Source organism: Pelophylax lessonae (genome assembly GCF_965119305.1).
Source record: "Pelophylax lessonae genome assembly, contig: HAP1_SCAFFOLD_1122, whole genome shotgun sequence".
In the NCBI taxonomy this organism is placed as follows: Eukaryota; Metazoa; Chordata; class Amphibia; order Anura; family Ranidae; genus Pelophylax; species Pelophylax lessonae.
In genome coordinates this window covers 1-17,231 of record NW_028119254.1, presented here as the reverse complement: position 1 = coordinate 17,231, position 17,231 = coordinate 1, and the positions used below count along the sequence as shown (strand labels likewise).

The following is a 17,231-nucleotide window of genomic DNA, read 5'->3' as shown; positions in this document are numbered from 1 at the left end:
TCAGTAAATTATCTAAAGTTCTTAGTGACAATTTCATAATGAAACTAGAAAAAACAGTACTTATAGGCTCCATTCAAAAATGTGATTAAGGCCGCCAAGGGATTCCTGCGGCAATATCCTGCAGATATGTGAACCTGGACTTACAGTTGTGTGCCAACAGCAAAGCAATGACAGGCTGATTGGAGCCGCAACAGTCCACCTCTGATTGCAAGTATGCGCACATCCAATCTTTACCTGAAGTTAGGGACAGGTGACCGGTCCTGGATGCAATCTGCATCTGTCTCTAATCGCAGCTTGCTGGATGTGTAAATACATGTGAAGCGGGCAGCTCTGACTCTTGCTTTGTACAAGCTGAGCTGCTCTTGGCACATACCTATGACTCCAAGTGCTGCACAGGTTTTCTGCACAGACAACCCCAATTGCAAGTGTACTGTATATGGCACATTAGTGAAAGTTCATGTAAACCAAAATGCCTTTATACAGTGTAAAATACTTTTGTCACTGAAAGTTTGTACACATAAAAATGAAGCATTACCTGTGTGAGCATTCCATGGTGACATACATTCCTTTGGTATAGGGTTTGAGTTCTGGAAACAAGCAAATCTTCCTCTGCTTTATGAAAGATATTTTTCTGCTGAATCTGTCTTCTGATATCCTCATTTAGTTCAGCACTCTCACACCTATTTGCAAGTATGTAATTGGTTGGAATTTATCATATTTTGAACACAACAAAATGAAAGAAGAAGCCCAGGCAAACAGCCAAAGGCACATTTTAAAAACATACGCTACGTGATACTGTAAATACCTCATCTACTAAAATATACACTATATTGTAAAAAGTATTGGGATGCCTGACTTTACACGCACATGAACTTTAATGGCATCCCAGTCTTAGCCCATAGGGTTCAATATTGAGTTGGCCCACCTTTACAGCTATAACAGCTTCACCTCTTCTTGGAAGGTCGTCCACAAGGTTTAGAAGTGTGAACTATGGACAGCACAGCAGTAGTTTCCCTGTCCTGATGCACATATTATCTAATTGAAACATTGGACTAAGAGCCCATTCAGACTAGCGCAACATGACTTTGGGGGGCGACCTGAGAAGTCGCGTGCACCGCTGTGCACCGCGACTTCGGCGCCACTTGCAGAGACTTCACATAATGAAAGTCTATGCAAGTCGCCTCCAGGTCGCCCCAAAGTAGTACAGGACCCTTTTTCTAAGTCGGAGCGACTTGTGTTGCTCCTATTAGAACGGGTCCTGTGCTAATCAATGGACCGCGACCGAGCGCGACTTGTCAGGCTGACAAGTCGCCTGACAAGTCGCGCTAATGTGAATGGGCTCTAAGCCATCAAATAAGGGATAGGTCACTGCTGCATTGATATTTGTAAACAATAGCCTTCTTCCATCAAAGAAACAAATTGAGGGCCTTCAACTACTCAATAACAGACACTTTCTGGGAAGGCTGTTCACAAGATTTAGGAGTTTGTCTATGGGAATGTTTGACGATTCTTCCAGAAGCATATTTGTGAGGTCAGGCATTGATAGTGGAAGAGAAGGCCTGGCTCGCAGTCTCCACTCTAATTCATCCCAAAAGTGTTATAGTGGGTTTAGGTCAGGACTCTGTGCAGACCAGTTAAGTTCCTCCACCCAAACTCGCTCATCCATGTCTTTATAGACCTTGCTTTGTGCCTTTGTGTGTCTTGGTATGCTGACATCTTAAGAGTTCCCTTCACTGGAGCTCAAGGGCCAAGCCCAACCTCTGAAATACAACCCCGAACACCAACCCCCCATATCAAATGATTTGGAGGACTGCACAAAGTAGGGTTCATAAAGACATGGATGAGCGAGTTCAGGGTGGAGGAACTTGACTGGTCTGACCTCAGAGACTGCGAGCTAAGCCTTCTTGTCCAACATCAGTGCCTTACCTCACAAATGGGCTTCTGACAATATTTAGACAATATAGTGTATGTGATGTATTCCTCATCTACCAAATATTGTAATTCTGTATAGCCAGTCTTGAATGTCTTTCATTGTACAATTAATTAGCATCTTCACTTCCAGCTTCACTTTAATAATTCAAATTATTTGCCCAAGTGTTAAGGTGAAAAATTCTTCTCTGGCAGTGATGCTTCCCTTTAATCCAGTGCTTCCCCCCCCCCCCCCCCGCTAAGCAGTCTATTCTACAGTTGGGTCCCTCTCCTGGGTTTAAGAATGCCCAATGTTATTCAACAGGCATCTGGTGGGCACAGGGCATCATGGAACACTCCATGGGACCACTGCATTCCCACGTACACTAAATATTAAAAAAGGGGAAGAGGCTCAGGTGAACTGTATGCATATGCAATAACTAGTCAGGTTATCAAAACTTTTAATGCTCAAATCATTAAATAAAATGAATTTTTTTGTAGAATTAGTTTTTATGCACAAAAAAATAGTTGTGCAAATTTGTAGGGCTTGTTTAGACTTGTGGTTGGGGAAAAGGGTAAAAACAAGCAGTCGAGTCATGTTTTTACTGCTCTCCTTTCAGCTGCAAAGGCAGCTGGATAGAGGTGTACACATACCTTAGCTGCAAGCATTTTCACCATTTTCTTACTCTTTTCAAAGCCAAATACATTTTTATTTTGCTATAGATTCATTACAGATAGATTGTAGATACAGTACATATTATTATTATTATATTATAGATACATTAAAAGTAATTACCTCTCTGAGTCCATAGTTTCTCCATCTATCTTCAGTCCATACATTTGAAAATTATTTTTTTCTCCTTTGTGTAGTGGCTACAAAAAAATGACATATTTCATTGCACTAGTATCAGCCTGAAGGTGTATCTTTAAAATATGTAAGCTTTAGATGTGCCTAGTTAGCCACACATTCTACCAGATTTTTATGCATTGTAACTTTTGCTCATAACAGTCTTCTGATGGCTTACACATCATACACACAGCTGGTTTATTTCTAGAACCATAGAGAGTGAATTTAGAGATTTCAACTCATCCTTTAAATATTACTCAATCTTGAGGTTATCTGCTGCACTTTGAATTTTAAGCAGAGGAAAACTGTCTATTTCTCTGATGTTCTTATTATAATATCTATCTATCTATCTATCTATCTATCTATCTATCTATCTATCTATCTATCTATCTATCTATCTATCTATCTATCTATCTATCTATCTATCTATCTATCTATCTATCTATCTATCTATCTATCTATCTATCTATCTATCTATCTATCTATCTATCTATCTATCTATCTATCTATCTATCTATCTATCTATCTATCTATCTATCTATCTATCTATCTATCTATCTATCTATCTATCTAATATTTGCAACATATTTAAACTCTAAATTTAAAGCAGTTATATATATTCCTGGCGCATAAAACAAAATAAATGTTTACATTAAAAAGCAACTATTACTAATATAAAGGAGTTTTTTTATTTTATTTTATTCCTGTTTTCTGATTTATATACAAGACTCGTCCAAGCTCTACCGTCATATAAATGATGTGAAGACATCTTCCATACAGATTAATTGGTTATAGTATCTGTACTATCCTAAACCTTGTCCTAAAAATTTTCCCTTCTAGATTTCTTTATTTTAAATTGTTTTCACAGAAAGAACAAAACTGCAGGAGTGAAAATCAAAATGAAACAAAAAAAATCTTTTAGGCCCCTTTCTCACGGGGCGGGTCCGCTCGGCGTTTGTATCCCCATCCTTCTGTTTTAAGCGGATCCAGTTGGATCGAATGACAGACAGGTGTCAGCGGACACATCTCCACTGACATCCGCCTCTCCATAGAGGAGAATGGGTGGCCCGATCAGGTACGCCTGAAAAACTGGCAGGTGGACCTGATCGGTCCAATCGTGTGAAAGGGGCCTTAGAGGAAACAGTGCACATTTAGCAAATACACCCAAACAAAGGTAAAAACACAAATACAAAGTATACTGAATGAAATAATCAAAAACGAACTCAAATACCGGTACTGCCCAAAGGACCAAACCCTTTAAGCAGTTTTTTTTGGACAATTTAACTTAAGCAGCTCAATGAGCGAAATTGACAATTTCAAGTTTGGTAACATTTCCATAATTTTTCAGTGAGATATATTCCATTAATATTACTCTGTCCATTCCTAATATGTATATATACAGTATATTTCTATCTATCGATTTATCTATCTAGCTATCTGTTCTGAAAATATTTGCAACATATTTAAAACCCAATTGAACTTTTTAAATTTAAAGCAGTTATACATATTCCTGGTGCATAAAACAAAATAAATGTTTACATTAAAAAGCAACTATTACAAATATAAAGGAGTTTTTTTTATTTTACTTTATTTCCGTTTTCTTTCTTTGTTCTTTTTTTTTTTTTTTATATATTTCATAGTAGATCTTCTATACAGAATAATTGGTTATATTATCTGTAAAATGCAAATTACTCATGCATGCTTCCACTATAAATGAATAATTTGGTAATAGTTACCTATTTACATATATGTTATTGTGAGTATAACTGCATGATATTAGGAACAAAGACATAATATTAATGCAGTAAAAGGAAACATTAGTAGTGGGTTAGATACAAACTTTGTAAAACTGCCCCTTTCTGTTTGAGGCTTGTAAATTGCAAATTTTCAATAAAGATTTTGAGAAAAAAAATGCAACTACATCATGAGTAGAAAGCCTGTGCCCTGACAGCATGCTGCTGAATGGAACCCTCATTCTCTGTGGGGAAGCACTGATTGCTTTACAGAGAATAGGAGATATCAGTTCATAGTATGAGCTTTGCTGATTGCAGAACTATAGGTCTGACTAGGTGGTGTGTTGGACATTTGCAGACTGTGACTGCTTCCCCACAGAGGAGCAAGGGTTCCACTCTTTATATATTGGAAAGGAGTTAGGTTTTTGTTATCAAGAGGTACCTGCTTCAGAAAAACCAACAATCTGTAAGATATTGCAAACACTTTTGTTTCCATATACATGGAATGTATTTACCTTATCTAAACTGCAGTGCTCCTGAACCCCCCCCCCCCCCCCCATACTGCTTCTGCTCCTTTCTTACCCTTCCAGACCCCTGTATATTTATTTTTCCTTTCATCCACAATGCCTTTTTATACAGTGTGCTTATAGAGTGCTGTTTCTTTTCTCCACCTTTATTATCATAAATGTACTGCAACTCACCCTTACCTTAAAGCGGAGTTCAGGCCTCAAAATCGACTTTGGGCCATCCGCTTGCTGAGTGTCACCTGTAAAAGAAATGGATAGTCACAATTTCTTTTTTTTGTTTACTTACCTTAATATTGAAGAAAATATACTCACCTTTCTTTCTCTTCCTCCCTCTACCTGCTTGCATTGATTCCTAGGAGCTGAACGTCATCACTCCCAGGAATCAATGCGCCTGCACCGGCCCCACTCGTCAGTTCCAGTGTAGGCGCGTCATTCCCTGCTAAACAGCTTCTGGGCATGCCCAGAAGCTGTGCAGGGATGACACACCGGCCCTGGAAGTGACGAGCGGGGCCGGTGCAGGCGCATTCTGGTACAAAGAGGACATGGAAGAGGACGCAGAAGAGGACGCACTTCAGCTGCCTACACCTGAGATGGCAGTGCTAGAGAAGAAATTTTCAAGGTAAGTATTTCTTCTAAAAGGTAAGTGCGACCTGGGACAGTTCAGAGGCTATCCATTATGGAATGTACTAGCCCTGCCTGACCCGGGGGTATTTTTATCTACGAACTCCTCTTTAAGCAATTTAATCTCCGAGGCCAGAACTGCGCTTTAAGCAATTTCATCTCCGAGGCCGGAACTGCGCTTTAAGCAGTTTCATCTCTGAGGCCGGAACTGCGCTTCTCTTCATAATGCTCCCCTCCTTCACATTGTATCCCCCAGAATTATTTCTCTCCCCCTCCTTCAGTGTTCCCCTGTACTGTATCCCCTTTCTACAATGTAAAGTAGTAAGTGTACAGCATGTATAACAGTGTACATTTGCTGTCCCCTCAAAATAACTTTACACACAGCCATTAATGTTTAAACCACTGACAACAAAAGTGAGTACACCCCTTAGTGAAAATGTCCAAATTGGGCCCAATTAGCCCTTTTCCCTCCCTGGTGTCATGTGACTCATTAGTGTTACAAGGTCTCTATATACACACACACACACACACACACACACACCAATCAGTAATAACATGGTAAAGTGAATACTATTAATTGGAGGAATATAGGGGGAGGTGAGGTGAACATTGCAGCATTAGCAGTGGTAACTGGATTAAGGATCCTAGTTTTATCTTAGTGCATAAAATGCATCAAGATTAAAAAAAAAAACCTTTTGCCCTTTTCAACCACTTTAACAATTACCTAAAAACACAAACCTTGGTACATATTAGCAATACCATATTCGAGTTTTAGCATGCTGCTACTGCACTGAAAGCCATACTATTTGAAACCAACTTTTTGAGTACAGATTATTGCTAGAAATAAACTCAGTGATACGTAAGCAAAATACTCTTTTATGTATAAAAAGGTACCAAAGATGCTTTCTCAGCTGCAAGTGAAAGCAAGTTCTCCTCTGAAAAAGCTAGAGCTGAGCTTCTAGAAGCTTCTTGAAAGTTTGGTTAAACCAACAAGGTAAGCGAGTGCTGCCAAGCAAAGCCTGATGTAAATAGATCCTACAATTCCTATTAACTCACGTGAGCCTTCATTTGGAAGCATTTTTATTTATGGCAAATATTCTACCCTTAGGATTTCATTCATGAATCTTTAGGGCTTAATTAACCTTTCAGGTAGTTTCAGATAACTTGGCTATGTTTGCTTCAAAAAGAGGATAAGGCAGGCTATGCAAGTATATATATATATTTTAATGTCTTTTGGGTCTGAGTTACTAAAGTATACAGTTGTGTGAACTGAAGTAAAACTGGGTGTAAATGACTGAAAGGGTGAAGGGTTCCCTTATCATTATTTGATGAAATACCTAGATGTAATACCTAAATTGAGTTTTCTCATACCCCACTGCATGAGCAAAAACCTTAAGATCTGCAGATGGCTTACACCTTTTCATCTTGGAGTTATGCCTGGTACACACGATAGGATTATCGAAAGATCGTCCATTTTATTTTGCATGCTAGTCTCATATCGAAAATAGTTTACTAAAGTTACAAAAATTCTGGTACTACAGACTAAAATTTCAGAATTCAATGTGTTGTAATGCATTTCAATTGCATTTTTGAATGACAACTGCACTGATTAAACTAAAATCGTACGATCTGGTATCGTATGAGAAACATTTTTGTGCTTTTCCCATCTGATAATTTTACAGGAATTGTCGTGCTCGACTCTAAAAAGCTGTATACTAACGATCAGATTATCGTACGATCACTTTGAAAGCCGTATTTTTCATATGATTTTCTGATCGTGTGTACGAGCTATTAGGGATCAACTAAGTTGATGGTTTTAGGTGGTCTGCAAGGATGCATTCAGATCCACTCAGGTTCAAATGGCTGCTTAAAGTCCAGGAGGCTCCTTTTAACTATCCTAGACCTTGTCCTAAAATTTTTCCTTCTAGATTTCTTTATTTTTAATTTTTTTCACAGAAAGAACAAAACAGCAGGCAGTGAAAATCAAAATGAAACAAAAAAAATGTTTTAGGCCCCTTTCTCACGGGGTGGGTCGTATCAGCGAACGTATCCCCATCTGTCTGTTTTATGTGGATCTAGCTGGATCGGATGACAGACGGGTGTCAGCGGACACATCTCCGCTGACATCCGCCTCTCCATGGAGGAGCATGGCTGGCCCGATCAGGTACGCCTGAAAATCGGTCCGATCGTGTGAAAGGGGACTTAGAGGAAACAGTGCACATTTAGCAAATACACCCAAACAAAGGTAAAAACACAAATACGAAGTATGCTGAATGAAATAATCTAAACTAACTCAAATACTGCCCAAAGGACCAAACCCTTTAAGCAGATTTTTTTTTAAGACGATTTAACCTAAACAGCTCAATAAGCGAAATTGACAATTTCAGCTTTGGTGAAATCTCCATAATTTTGCCGTGAGATATATTCCATTAATATTACTCTGCTCATCCCTAATATGTATATATACAGTATATTTCTATCTAATATCTTTTGGGTAGTCACAAAAAAGTGCAGTGCTCTCCTTCAATAAAGTGCATTCAAATGATAGCCCAATGCAGTCCCATACACCAGAAACTCTTCAGTATTTGCCTCTGATCATCACAGGGCCCTTCACCTATGGGTGTCTTCTCCCCTACTGGAATGGACCTTACTAATTAACCACTTCTGGACCGGAAGGATTTACTCCCTTAATGACCAGGCCATTTTTTGCGATTCGGCACTGTGTTACTTTAACTGAAAATTGTGCGGTCGTGCGACGCTGTACCCAAAAAAAAATTGATGTCCTTTTCTTTTTACCACAAATAGAGCTTTCTTTTGGTGGTATTTGATCACCTCTGCAATTTTTACTTTTTGCGCTACAAACAAAAAAAGAGTGACAATTCAGAAAAAAAAAAAAACACAATATTTTTTACTTTCTGCTATATAACATTCCCATTAAAAAAAAAAATTAAAAAAATCTAATAAATATCAATTTAGGCCAATTTGTATTCTGCTACATATTTTTGTTAAAAAAAATCCCAATAAGTGTATATTGATTGGTTGGTGCAAAAGTTATCGTGTCTACAAACGGAAATGAATTTTATCATTTTTATTTATTAATTTTTTTTGCCAGTAATGGCGGCGATCAGCGATTTTTAGCGGGATTGCGACATTGCGATGGACAGATCGACACCTAACTGAAATTTATTACACTTTTGGGGGTGCCAGTGACATTCCTAAAGTAATCAGTGCTAAAAATATGCACCGTTACTGTACTAATGACACTGACAGGGAAGGGGTTAACACCAGGGGCAATAAAAGGATTAAATTTGTTCCTAGGGTATTTTTTCTAACTGTGTGGGGGTTGTATTTACTGGATGAACACAGAGACCCCTGTGTTCCTAAATAGGAAGAACACAGGATCCCTGTGGTCCTAAATAGGAAGAACACAGGATCCCTGTGTCCATCAGTGACAGAACAGCCGTGTGCCTTGTTTACAATGGCACACTGCCATTCTGTCTCTCTGGGGAGGGATTGTGGGTGCCAGCTGATCGGCTCCCCCTGTGGTGAATGGGCGCGCAACCAAAAGTCACTGAGATTGAGAGGTTAGATTGGCAGCATGTTTTGAAATATCTAAATCAGGCATCAGTGTGTGTACCTGCAGAACAGATGAAAAGGTCATCACTTGGCTCTATTAAGTGACACATGGAGGAAAATGAAGGCACCTTGTCACCCCCGAAGTATATTTAATGTTACCTATTATTCAACACTAGAGATGAGGTTCAACTTTGTGGTGACATAGGGTTTGCCGCCAACTCTGGCTGTTTGCTGTTGGCTGAGCGGGCAAATTAAATGGTTTGATCATCCGCCAAACTGAAACCCTGGCTATCTACCTATCACACTTCATGTGGGATTGAATGCATTGAACTAGAAAAATATTGCATTGTAAGTTTACATAATAATGAATGAGCAGCAGACTTTAACAATAAAGCATTAATAATATTAGCCTTGAGTGTGAAAGGACACAACTATAGAATCTTTTTATACTCATAAATAAATCATTTTTTCAAGGATTACAATGTAAACAAACAAAAGATCATATAAAAGATGTACAGTATATGATAAATTAAACTTACGGTTATATATTCCATCCTGTCTTTGGCAGAAGCAACCACTATACTAATGCGAGCGTATTTCAAACTTCATGTTGATGATAAAGTAATTGCTGGAAAGGGATATATCAAATCAAAACACCCCCACACTAAGAAAACCCCCTTTAAAAAATCTTTACCAGTAACGTTATTACTAACTGCTTAAGCGCCTACCCACATCTTTTTCATATTAAACAGAAAGTAAACTTTGTACATGTGTATAAAGGATTCCCTTCTGCTCGGTATAAATAAAGGAACACCCACACACCCACGCTAGGGGGGAAACACTAGAGGAAGTCCTCCAACCTGCAGACTGAAACAACTGTAAACCAGGGCACATAAATGTCAATGATTATCTCTACGTTTACTGTAACACATACATCAGTGTGTCTGCTTCTAGGAACTTGCTTGAGTTACATTTCATAGTAAAACTGCTGTGTATGTGACTGTTCATTAAAGGTAATAAAGAGGTGAATGGGCCCACTCTGTTACACATATCTAGTACCTCCATAATGTAAAGCAGTATTAAACTGCGCCAAGTAAAAACAGAAAAACAAATTTCCCCTGCAAAGCAATGGCATAATGTGCTAGTATGCATCGCATACTAGCACATTTCAAAATACTTTGGAATAAAGCCCTCCAGTGGCACGCTGTCACTGCTAACAGGGCTTCTATCTTCCCCTGGCCTTCCTTCTGGGTTCACAAGCTCTGGCTGTGTAAGTGGCCAGTCCTCTTGGCTCTGGCACGTGGCTCTGAAGATCCAGGAAGGTATGCCAGACCTTCAGAGCCCATGTGTCGGTGACATCACAGGCTGCATCCAGGGTGAATACTGTTTCTCCTAAACACCGCAAGTTTAGTAGATAATCACTAAACCTACAGGTAAGCCTTATTATAGGCTTACCTGTAGATACAATTTAGAAAAAAGAGTTTACTACAACTTTAAGTTTATGTAAGGCCCAACTCCAGGATATTAACAACCCCACTCCAACTGATCATCAGTATAAAAAAATATCCAAATGCCCATTTTACTTACCTGAGTCCAGGTCACATTACAATCGTTCTTGCCTCCTTTTTTTTTTTTTTTTTTACTTCTTTGGGTATACACATAAATGCCTGTGGATAACTATTGGTGGAAGTAACACTTCAAGCGGTTGGGTCCTCTCTCATAGGCTCCAGAGGCAATAGAACTCAAAGGGGCAAGACCAGTGCCCAAGAAGATAACATGGGGAATAACATCTGGTCCCCAGGGTAGGATATTAGCTTGCCTCATTGAGGAAACTGTGACTTTGATTTAATACACTGCAGGATGGCTTAGGAAAGGTGTTTTAGAATCAAGACTGAAGAGAAAGGTAATTTATGCACCATGTTCATTTCTAACAGGAGTTGGGCTTTAATAAGTCACTGTAAAGAACAATGATAATGTACAAAGTAAAGTAACAAATACCAAGGAGGACTCAGGAAACAGGATAGTAGAACTGGTGCTTATTAGCTATGGCACAAAACAACTATTAGTTCCCATACTGTACCTTTTATTGCACATGAAGTTTTGCACATAATAAAAGCCCAACTCCGGGCACAGCGGCACTGCATGGGTTAACTGCTTGTTTTGTCCAAGTTTGACCAGAAATCTGTATACTCACCCGATCCTGCATTCCATCTGCAAATGGCACTTCCCATGATCCAGCAGTGTAATGTTCCTGATATCCTCCCAGGGTTGGTGCAAGGATTTTTGACACCCTAGACGAAACCTCATGTCGCCGCCCCCGTTTTGGTTCCTCTCCTGATTCCACCCCTTTTCCCAAGTCCAAGTATACGGTGGAGATGACAAGGGAAAAAATTTGTGCAGCGCCTCTCCACCTTTTTCTTCAGCCGTGGTCTGCAGACCCGCACCTGAGCCTCTGGACACGGCCTAAAGACAAATAGTGGTGGCACTGGCTCGCTTCCTCATGCCTGCCATGTTCCGCAGGTATATGGACAGGCTAAGGTACTATATTGACAGGCCAGGGTAGTATATGGACAGGCTAGGGTAGTATATAGACAGGCTAGTGTAGTAAATAGACAGGCTAGAGTTGTATATAAACAGGCTAGGGTAGTATATGGACAGGCTAGTGTAGTATTTAGACAGGCTAGGGTAGTATATAGACAGGCTAGGGTAGTATTTAGACAGGCTAGTTCAGTATATAGACAGGCTAGGGTAGTATATGGACAGGCTAGGGTAGTATATAGACAAGCTAGTGTAGCATATAGACAGGCTAGTTTAGTATATGGACAGGCTAGGGATGTATATGGACAGGCTAGTGTAGTATATAAATGTGAAAGAAAATAGGGTGTGCTAACCATACAATTATGCGGCAGCGCTGAAATGGGGAAAATAAATGTGAAAAAAGGTATAGTGCGCTCAACACAATCATAAATATTAAACATATGACATCTGGGATGACCCAAATAATATGGTGATCTTCATACAGTGTGAAAAAACATATGTGAAAATTCTTTATGCAAAAACATATAATTTATAACAATCCTGAAAAAATATATATAAAATCCTCCAATTGATCCAGATAATCTCAAATAGCCAAAGATCAAGCTTCCATCAATAGTGGATCTTTAATCTTGCTAATCTTAGACCAATATGTGAGGGTGAAATAGAAGAAATAGCCTCTTACCAGATAACACTAAACAGTGAGCCTTATTGGTGAATAGGCACTTTCCACACATGACCAAATGAAATCAAGTGAGGTGACACCTCGGTGGTAGTGCAAACGTCTTACCAGAAGTATGTAGAGGGTAGGCATAAACCACTGTTGTTTATACAGATGCACCAGATAGAGGGTATCCAATGGCGGCTTCAATGCGTGGGCTGAATGTTTCTCCACTCCACCATATCCAACTCACCGATGTGGCTGGCGATACTGTACTCTAATGTAGCTCCGCTATAACAAAAGATATAAAGTGCCAATAGTGCATTATCCTTTTGAAAAAACTTTATTAAAAAAGAAACACACTTATATGGCAAATGGAAGGATCTGGGCATAAACAATGGTTCCAAGTGTACCGAACGTGACCGCCTGCAGTGCGGAACACGTGGTGTGGCGGCGTGGTTACTCCCCCAAGGGTTTTCTGGTAGATCATAAGTTTATTAATAGCATGCAATTCCAAGCTGCGGTTTCCAAAGCAAGCAAAGTCCTTTCTTGTATTCACAGAGGCATGGACTCCAGAGAGAAAGATATAATTTGGCCCCTGTACAAAGCATTAGAAAGACCTCATCTGGAATATGCAGTTCAGTTTTGGGCACCAGTTCTCAAAAAGGATATCGGGGAACTGGAGAAATAGCAGAGAAGGGCAACCAAACTGATAAGAGGCATGGAGAAGCTCAGCTATGAGGAAAGATTAGGGGAACTGAATTTATTCTCTCTTGAGAAGAGGAGATTAAGGGGGGATATGATCAACATGTATAAATTCATAAGGGGTCCATATAGTGAACTTGGTGTTGAGTTATTCAATTTAAGGTCATCACAGAGGACACGGGGGCACTCTTTATGTCTAGAAGAAAAGAGATTTTGTCTCCAAATGCAGAAAGGTTTCTTCACAGTAAGAGCTGTGAAAATGTGGAATAGACTTCCTCCAGAGGTGGTTCTGGCCAGCTCACTAGATTGCATTAAAAAAGCCTGGATTCTTTCCTAGGTGTAAATAATATAAATGGTTACTAATAATTATAGGTAAAGTTGATCCAGGGAATATCAGATTGCCTCTCGGGGGAGGGCACATAGAGATCACCACATAAGCAAAGAAGCAAAAATAAATCTAATGCTCTCCGTGCGGATAAGCTGGTAACAGCCATTTATTAAAATCAATAAACTCACAAACAGCCACTTGGAGTCATGCTTGTAACAATGAGATCGCACAGCGAGAGAGGGTACACCGAGCAGCAGGGAAGGCTCTCACTTCCTGTTTGGCTATGGGACAGGAAGTGAAAGGAAATCTCCCCAATGTGATTCAGATTGAGAAAAAAAAAAACCTGACAGCGGTTTTTTTTTTTTTTTTTTGCTTTGCTCAACTTTATGACATCAGATTTACCTGATTAAGGGGACCCAGCATTTTAGTGCAATGGTAGCTTTAAAGAACTCATTTATATATATATATTTGCAGATTCAAGTAACCCAAACTTTCCAATGGCAGCAAAAAACCCTGGCTCACACCTCCCAAAAATACCTTGGAATGCACACACAGGAAATATACAATGGCACTTAGTAACTTAGCAGCACTCATGTTTTATTCCAGAAGTTTGAGCAGAAGGAGGGAGGCCCTTGTAGCGGAGACGGATGGAAGTAGTGGTGGTCTTTGAACCAGACAGGACAGTGTGGTGGGAGTGTTCAGGAGAGACGAGCAAGTGCAGAAATATACAGACGAATGCCCACCACCATATGTGAAAATCAGACTGAAAGGAAGGGGAAAGAGGTGAGGCCTGGCAACAGACAGATACAAAATAGAATTACGTAAAAGTGCCTCCGTAGCATTAATTCATAAAAAAAAAAAAAAAAAATTAAAAAAAGAAGAATTATAAAATAAATTCAAAAAAGGCAAAGAATGTGGCTGGGTGCTATTGGTCCCTTTTTAGAAAAAGTAAAGCAGCCTTTTTACCTATCAGGCATCTAATGCCCTATCCAGTTCGCTAGTATTTAGCGAATTTAAAGATTGCTTCTTTGGCAAGCCCAAAAAGTTAAATAAAAAAAATACATTGCTCATTTCTCAAAGATTCCCCAGGTACAATTTTAGTTTTGGTACTAGTATGCCAGTGGTAAAGCCAGAGCATGTGACAGCTGTGACCCAAAGTTTGAGGACTGTGTTGTGGCCCTCCATAGCAAGGGTAAAAAGCACCTAAAGTATATTCTGGAAGGCCACAATATAGTCCTCAAAAACTAGTCGGACTCCAGAAAGCACCCTGGAATACAGTAAGTGGCCACCTTTTGAGGTCCCAGCTGTCGTTATGGTAAACTTTCCATGCAAAACTAAAATATTGGAACTGATATTGTGGGTGGAGAACTTTAGAGAAGTGTGCAAGCTGCCATTGTTGAACAAGAATGCAATCACTGAAATCAGAACTGCCGGCCTACATTCTTGCTCCAAAAGAATCCGAATCAACGTGACAGCCAGTCGACTTGCATTTTCTTAAGCAAAGATCAGGAACAACACAGTTCGTATTTCTGTCTTTACAGAATAACTTTTAGAAACTGATTCATAGAATGGCTACCCATCTGTAGGTGGAAGGTCAAGCTGAACAGAAGCGACTACACACAGTGACATACACGGTTACCTAGACAAAATCCTAGCTGGCACTGGTGTGTGTGCTGGTTATGTAGACGAGTCTCTGCAGTGACTGGGAAGAAAGGGGATGGGGGGGGGGGGGATTTAGGTTGCTGGATTTGGGTTTTAAAAGTATTCGGGGTGAAAGAAAATAGGAAAAAGGAAGGGGGTGTTGGTGGTCTTTGTCTATCAAGCCAGTCCCATTTCCTCTAGCACGCTGCGCGGTGACTCATCCTCCTCTTGTAACATGTCTGATTGCTCGATCGCTTTCAGCACGCTCTTTTTCGACGTGTCTTGGATTTCGCCCCCCATCAGGAACTCGTCTAGGATAAAGTAGGCCTTCTCGAAGTTAAAGATGATATCCAGCTCACACACGCTGCCAAAATATTTGTCCAGCAGTTCAACGTATCGGTGGATTAGCTCCAGGGTCAGCAGCTCATTATCCTGATCTTCAACCGCACAACAGAAATACAGGCTGGCGTATCTTTTATAGACCACCTTTAAATCCTTCCACTCCAGAAAGCTGCACATTTTAGGTTTGCGGCTGAGCACCGTCTGCATTAAATCACGCACAAGCTTCTTCTTTTCTCGCTCTGAAGTGGCGAGGTACCATTTCTGCAGGCGCAGCTTCCCCTGCCGGCTGAACAGCAGCATAAATCGCATCATCTTGCTGCCCGTTCCCAGAGCCGCCTCTCCCCGTCTGAAGGCCTGCTCTCAGGCCTCGGTCCCCGGACTCTCGTGGTTGCAGTGTCCGGTCCCCGGCACCTCCTCCCCCAGCCTCACCCAGCAAGGAGCAGAGACACAGCGGTTTTAACCTTCTCTTCCTCTTTTCAAAATGAAAAAAAAAAAAAATTGCCTATAGTTCTACTTTAACTTTTACATTTGCTGGGGAGTCACCAAATGGTTCCCTCTTGAAAGTCATGTCATCCTGAGGATCCCAATTTCAATTAGCGGTAAATTAGAGTAGGAAAATACCATTTTACATTCCATTACTGTTACTTTTATATAGACAGATACCTTAGGCATCTTACTTAAATCTGAACTGCAAGCAGATTGGCAGAAATAGCACCGGAATCTAACTTAGCATCTGTCTCTTGCAATCCTCTGCAGAGCGGAGATTAGACTGAGAGAGGAAGAAGCAGCACAAGGAGTTGATCAGTTGTGCTGCAGTATTTAAAGTGGTTGTAAAGGTAAAAGTTTTTTTTTTCCCTTAATCCATGCTCTGCAAAAAGGTAAAAACATTTTAACAGTAGCACTTCTCCCAGGCCCACCTAAATACTTCCCTGAGCCCGATCTCGATCCAGCTTCTGCTGCTGTCAGTTAAAAAGTTGTGAGCAAGGGCGATGGGGGCCCAAGCAGAGATGTGCGTCTGAATAGAAACAAACAGCCCCGCTTGGGATGGAGCACACATGAGTGCCCCTATAAGAAGTGGCTTGCTATGGGGGCAGTCAGACGGCAAGAGGAGCCAGGAGTGCCAGTGTGGATCCCAGAAGAGGAGGATCAAGGCTGCTCTGTGCAAAACCATTGCACAGAGCAAGTAGGTATACAATGGTCATTTTTTTAAAGAAAGCTTTACAATCACTTTAACCTCTAACCGCCAACGTAACGCAAATATGCGACCTTGGCGTCAAGGGGATGTACCTGAGTGATGCCTGCAGCTAGAGGCGTCAGCCCAGTACTGGTCACCTTTCTTGTAACAACAACCGATGTGGCTAATCAGCAGAGTTGTATAAAGCAGTGTTTCTCAACTCCGGTCCTCAGGGCACACTAACAGGCCAGATTTTAGGTATTACCTTGGGGAGATGTAGAGTAGAATACTGCAATCACTGAGCAGCAAATTATATCACCTGGGATGTATTTCAGTTTTCTTGCAATCCTGGCCTGTTAGTGTGCCCTGAGGACCGGAGTTGAGAAACACTGGTATAAAGTACTCGAAACCCATACTTGAGTAAAAGTACAAGTGCTCGATCAAAAAGTGACTTGAGTAGAAGTACTAAAGTATTCAACATTTTTTGTACTTAAATATTGCAAGTAGTTTTTTTTAAAAATTTTGATACTCAAGTACTGAAAGTAAAAGTACCAGTAGTGTTGAAAAAAAAATTGCTACTCCAGTACTGAAAGTAAAAGTACAAGTACTGTGTTATGTAGTTATTCAAGAAAG

The 17,231-nt window shown here is 40.3% G+C and overlaps 1 protein-coding gene and 1 long non-coding RNA gene across 2 annotated transcripts; both read right to left on the bottom strand.

Moving 5' to 3' along the window:
* Positions 1–587: 587 nt before the first annotated feature.
* Positions 588–9,929, bottom strand: LOC309544122. The gene is made up of 3 exons (XR_014224829.1): positions 9,752–9,929; positions 2,705–2,781; positions 588–680 (listed from the first exon to the last, which is right to left on the bottom strand). It is a non-coding gene; the product is annotated as an uncharacterized lncRNA (long non-coding RNA).
* A 4,917-nt stretch (positions 9,930–14,846) lies between these two features.
* LOC309544123 (AP-1 complex subunit sigma-1A) lies at positions 14,847–15,864 on the bottom strand. Its single transcript, XM_082276500.1, has one exon. The coding sequence runs from the start codon at positions 15,734–15,736 to the stop codon at positions 15,260–15,262; it is 477 nt and encodes a 158-aa protein (XP_082132626.1). The 5' UTR covers positions 15,737–15,864; the 3' UTR covers positions 14,847–15,259.
* Between the last annotated feature and the right edge of the window lie 1,367 nt (positions 15,865–17,231).

What these genes read in the sequence shown, in the direction of transcription:
- LOC309544123 (XM_082276500.1), bottom strand. Translation starts at nt 15,736, where the DNA reads ATGATGCGATTTATGCTGCTGTTCAGCCGGCAGGGGAAGCTGCGCCTG.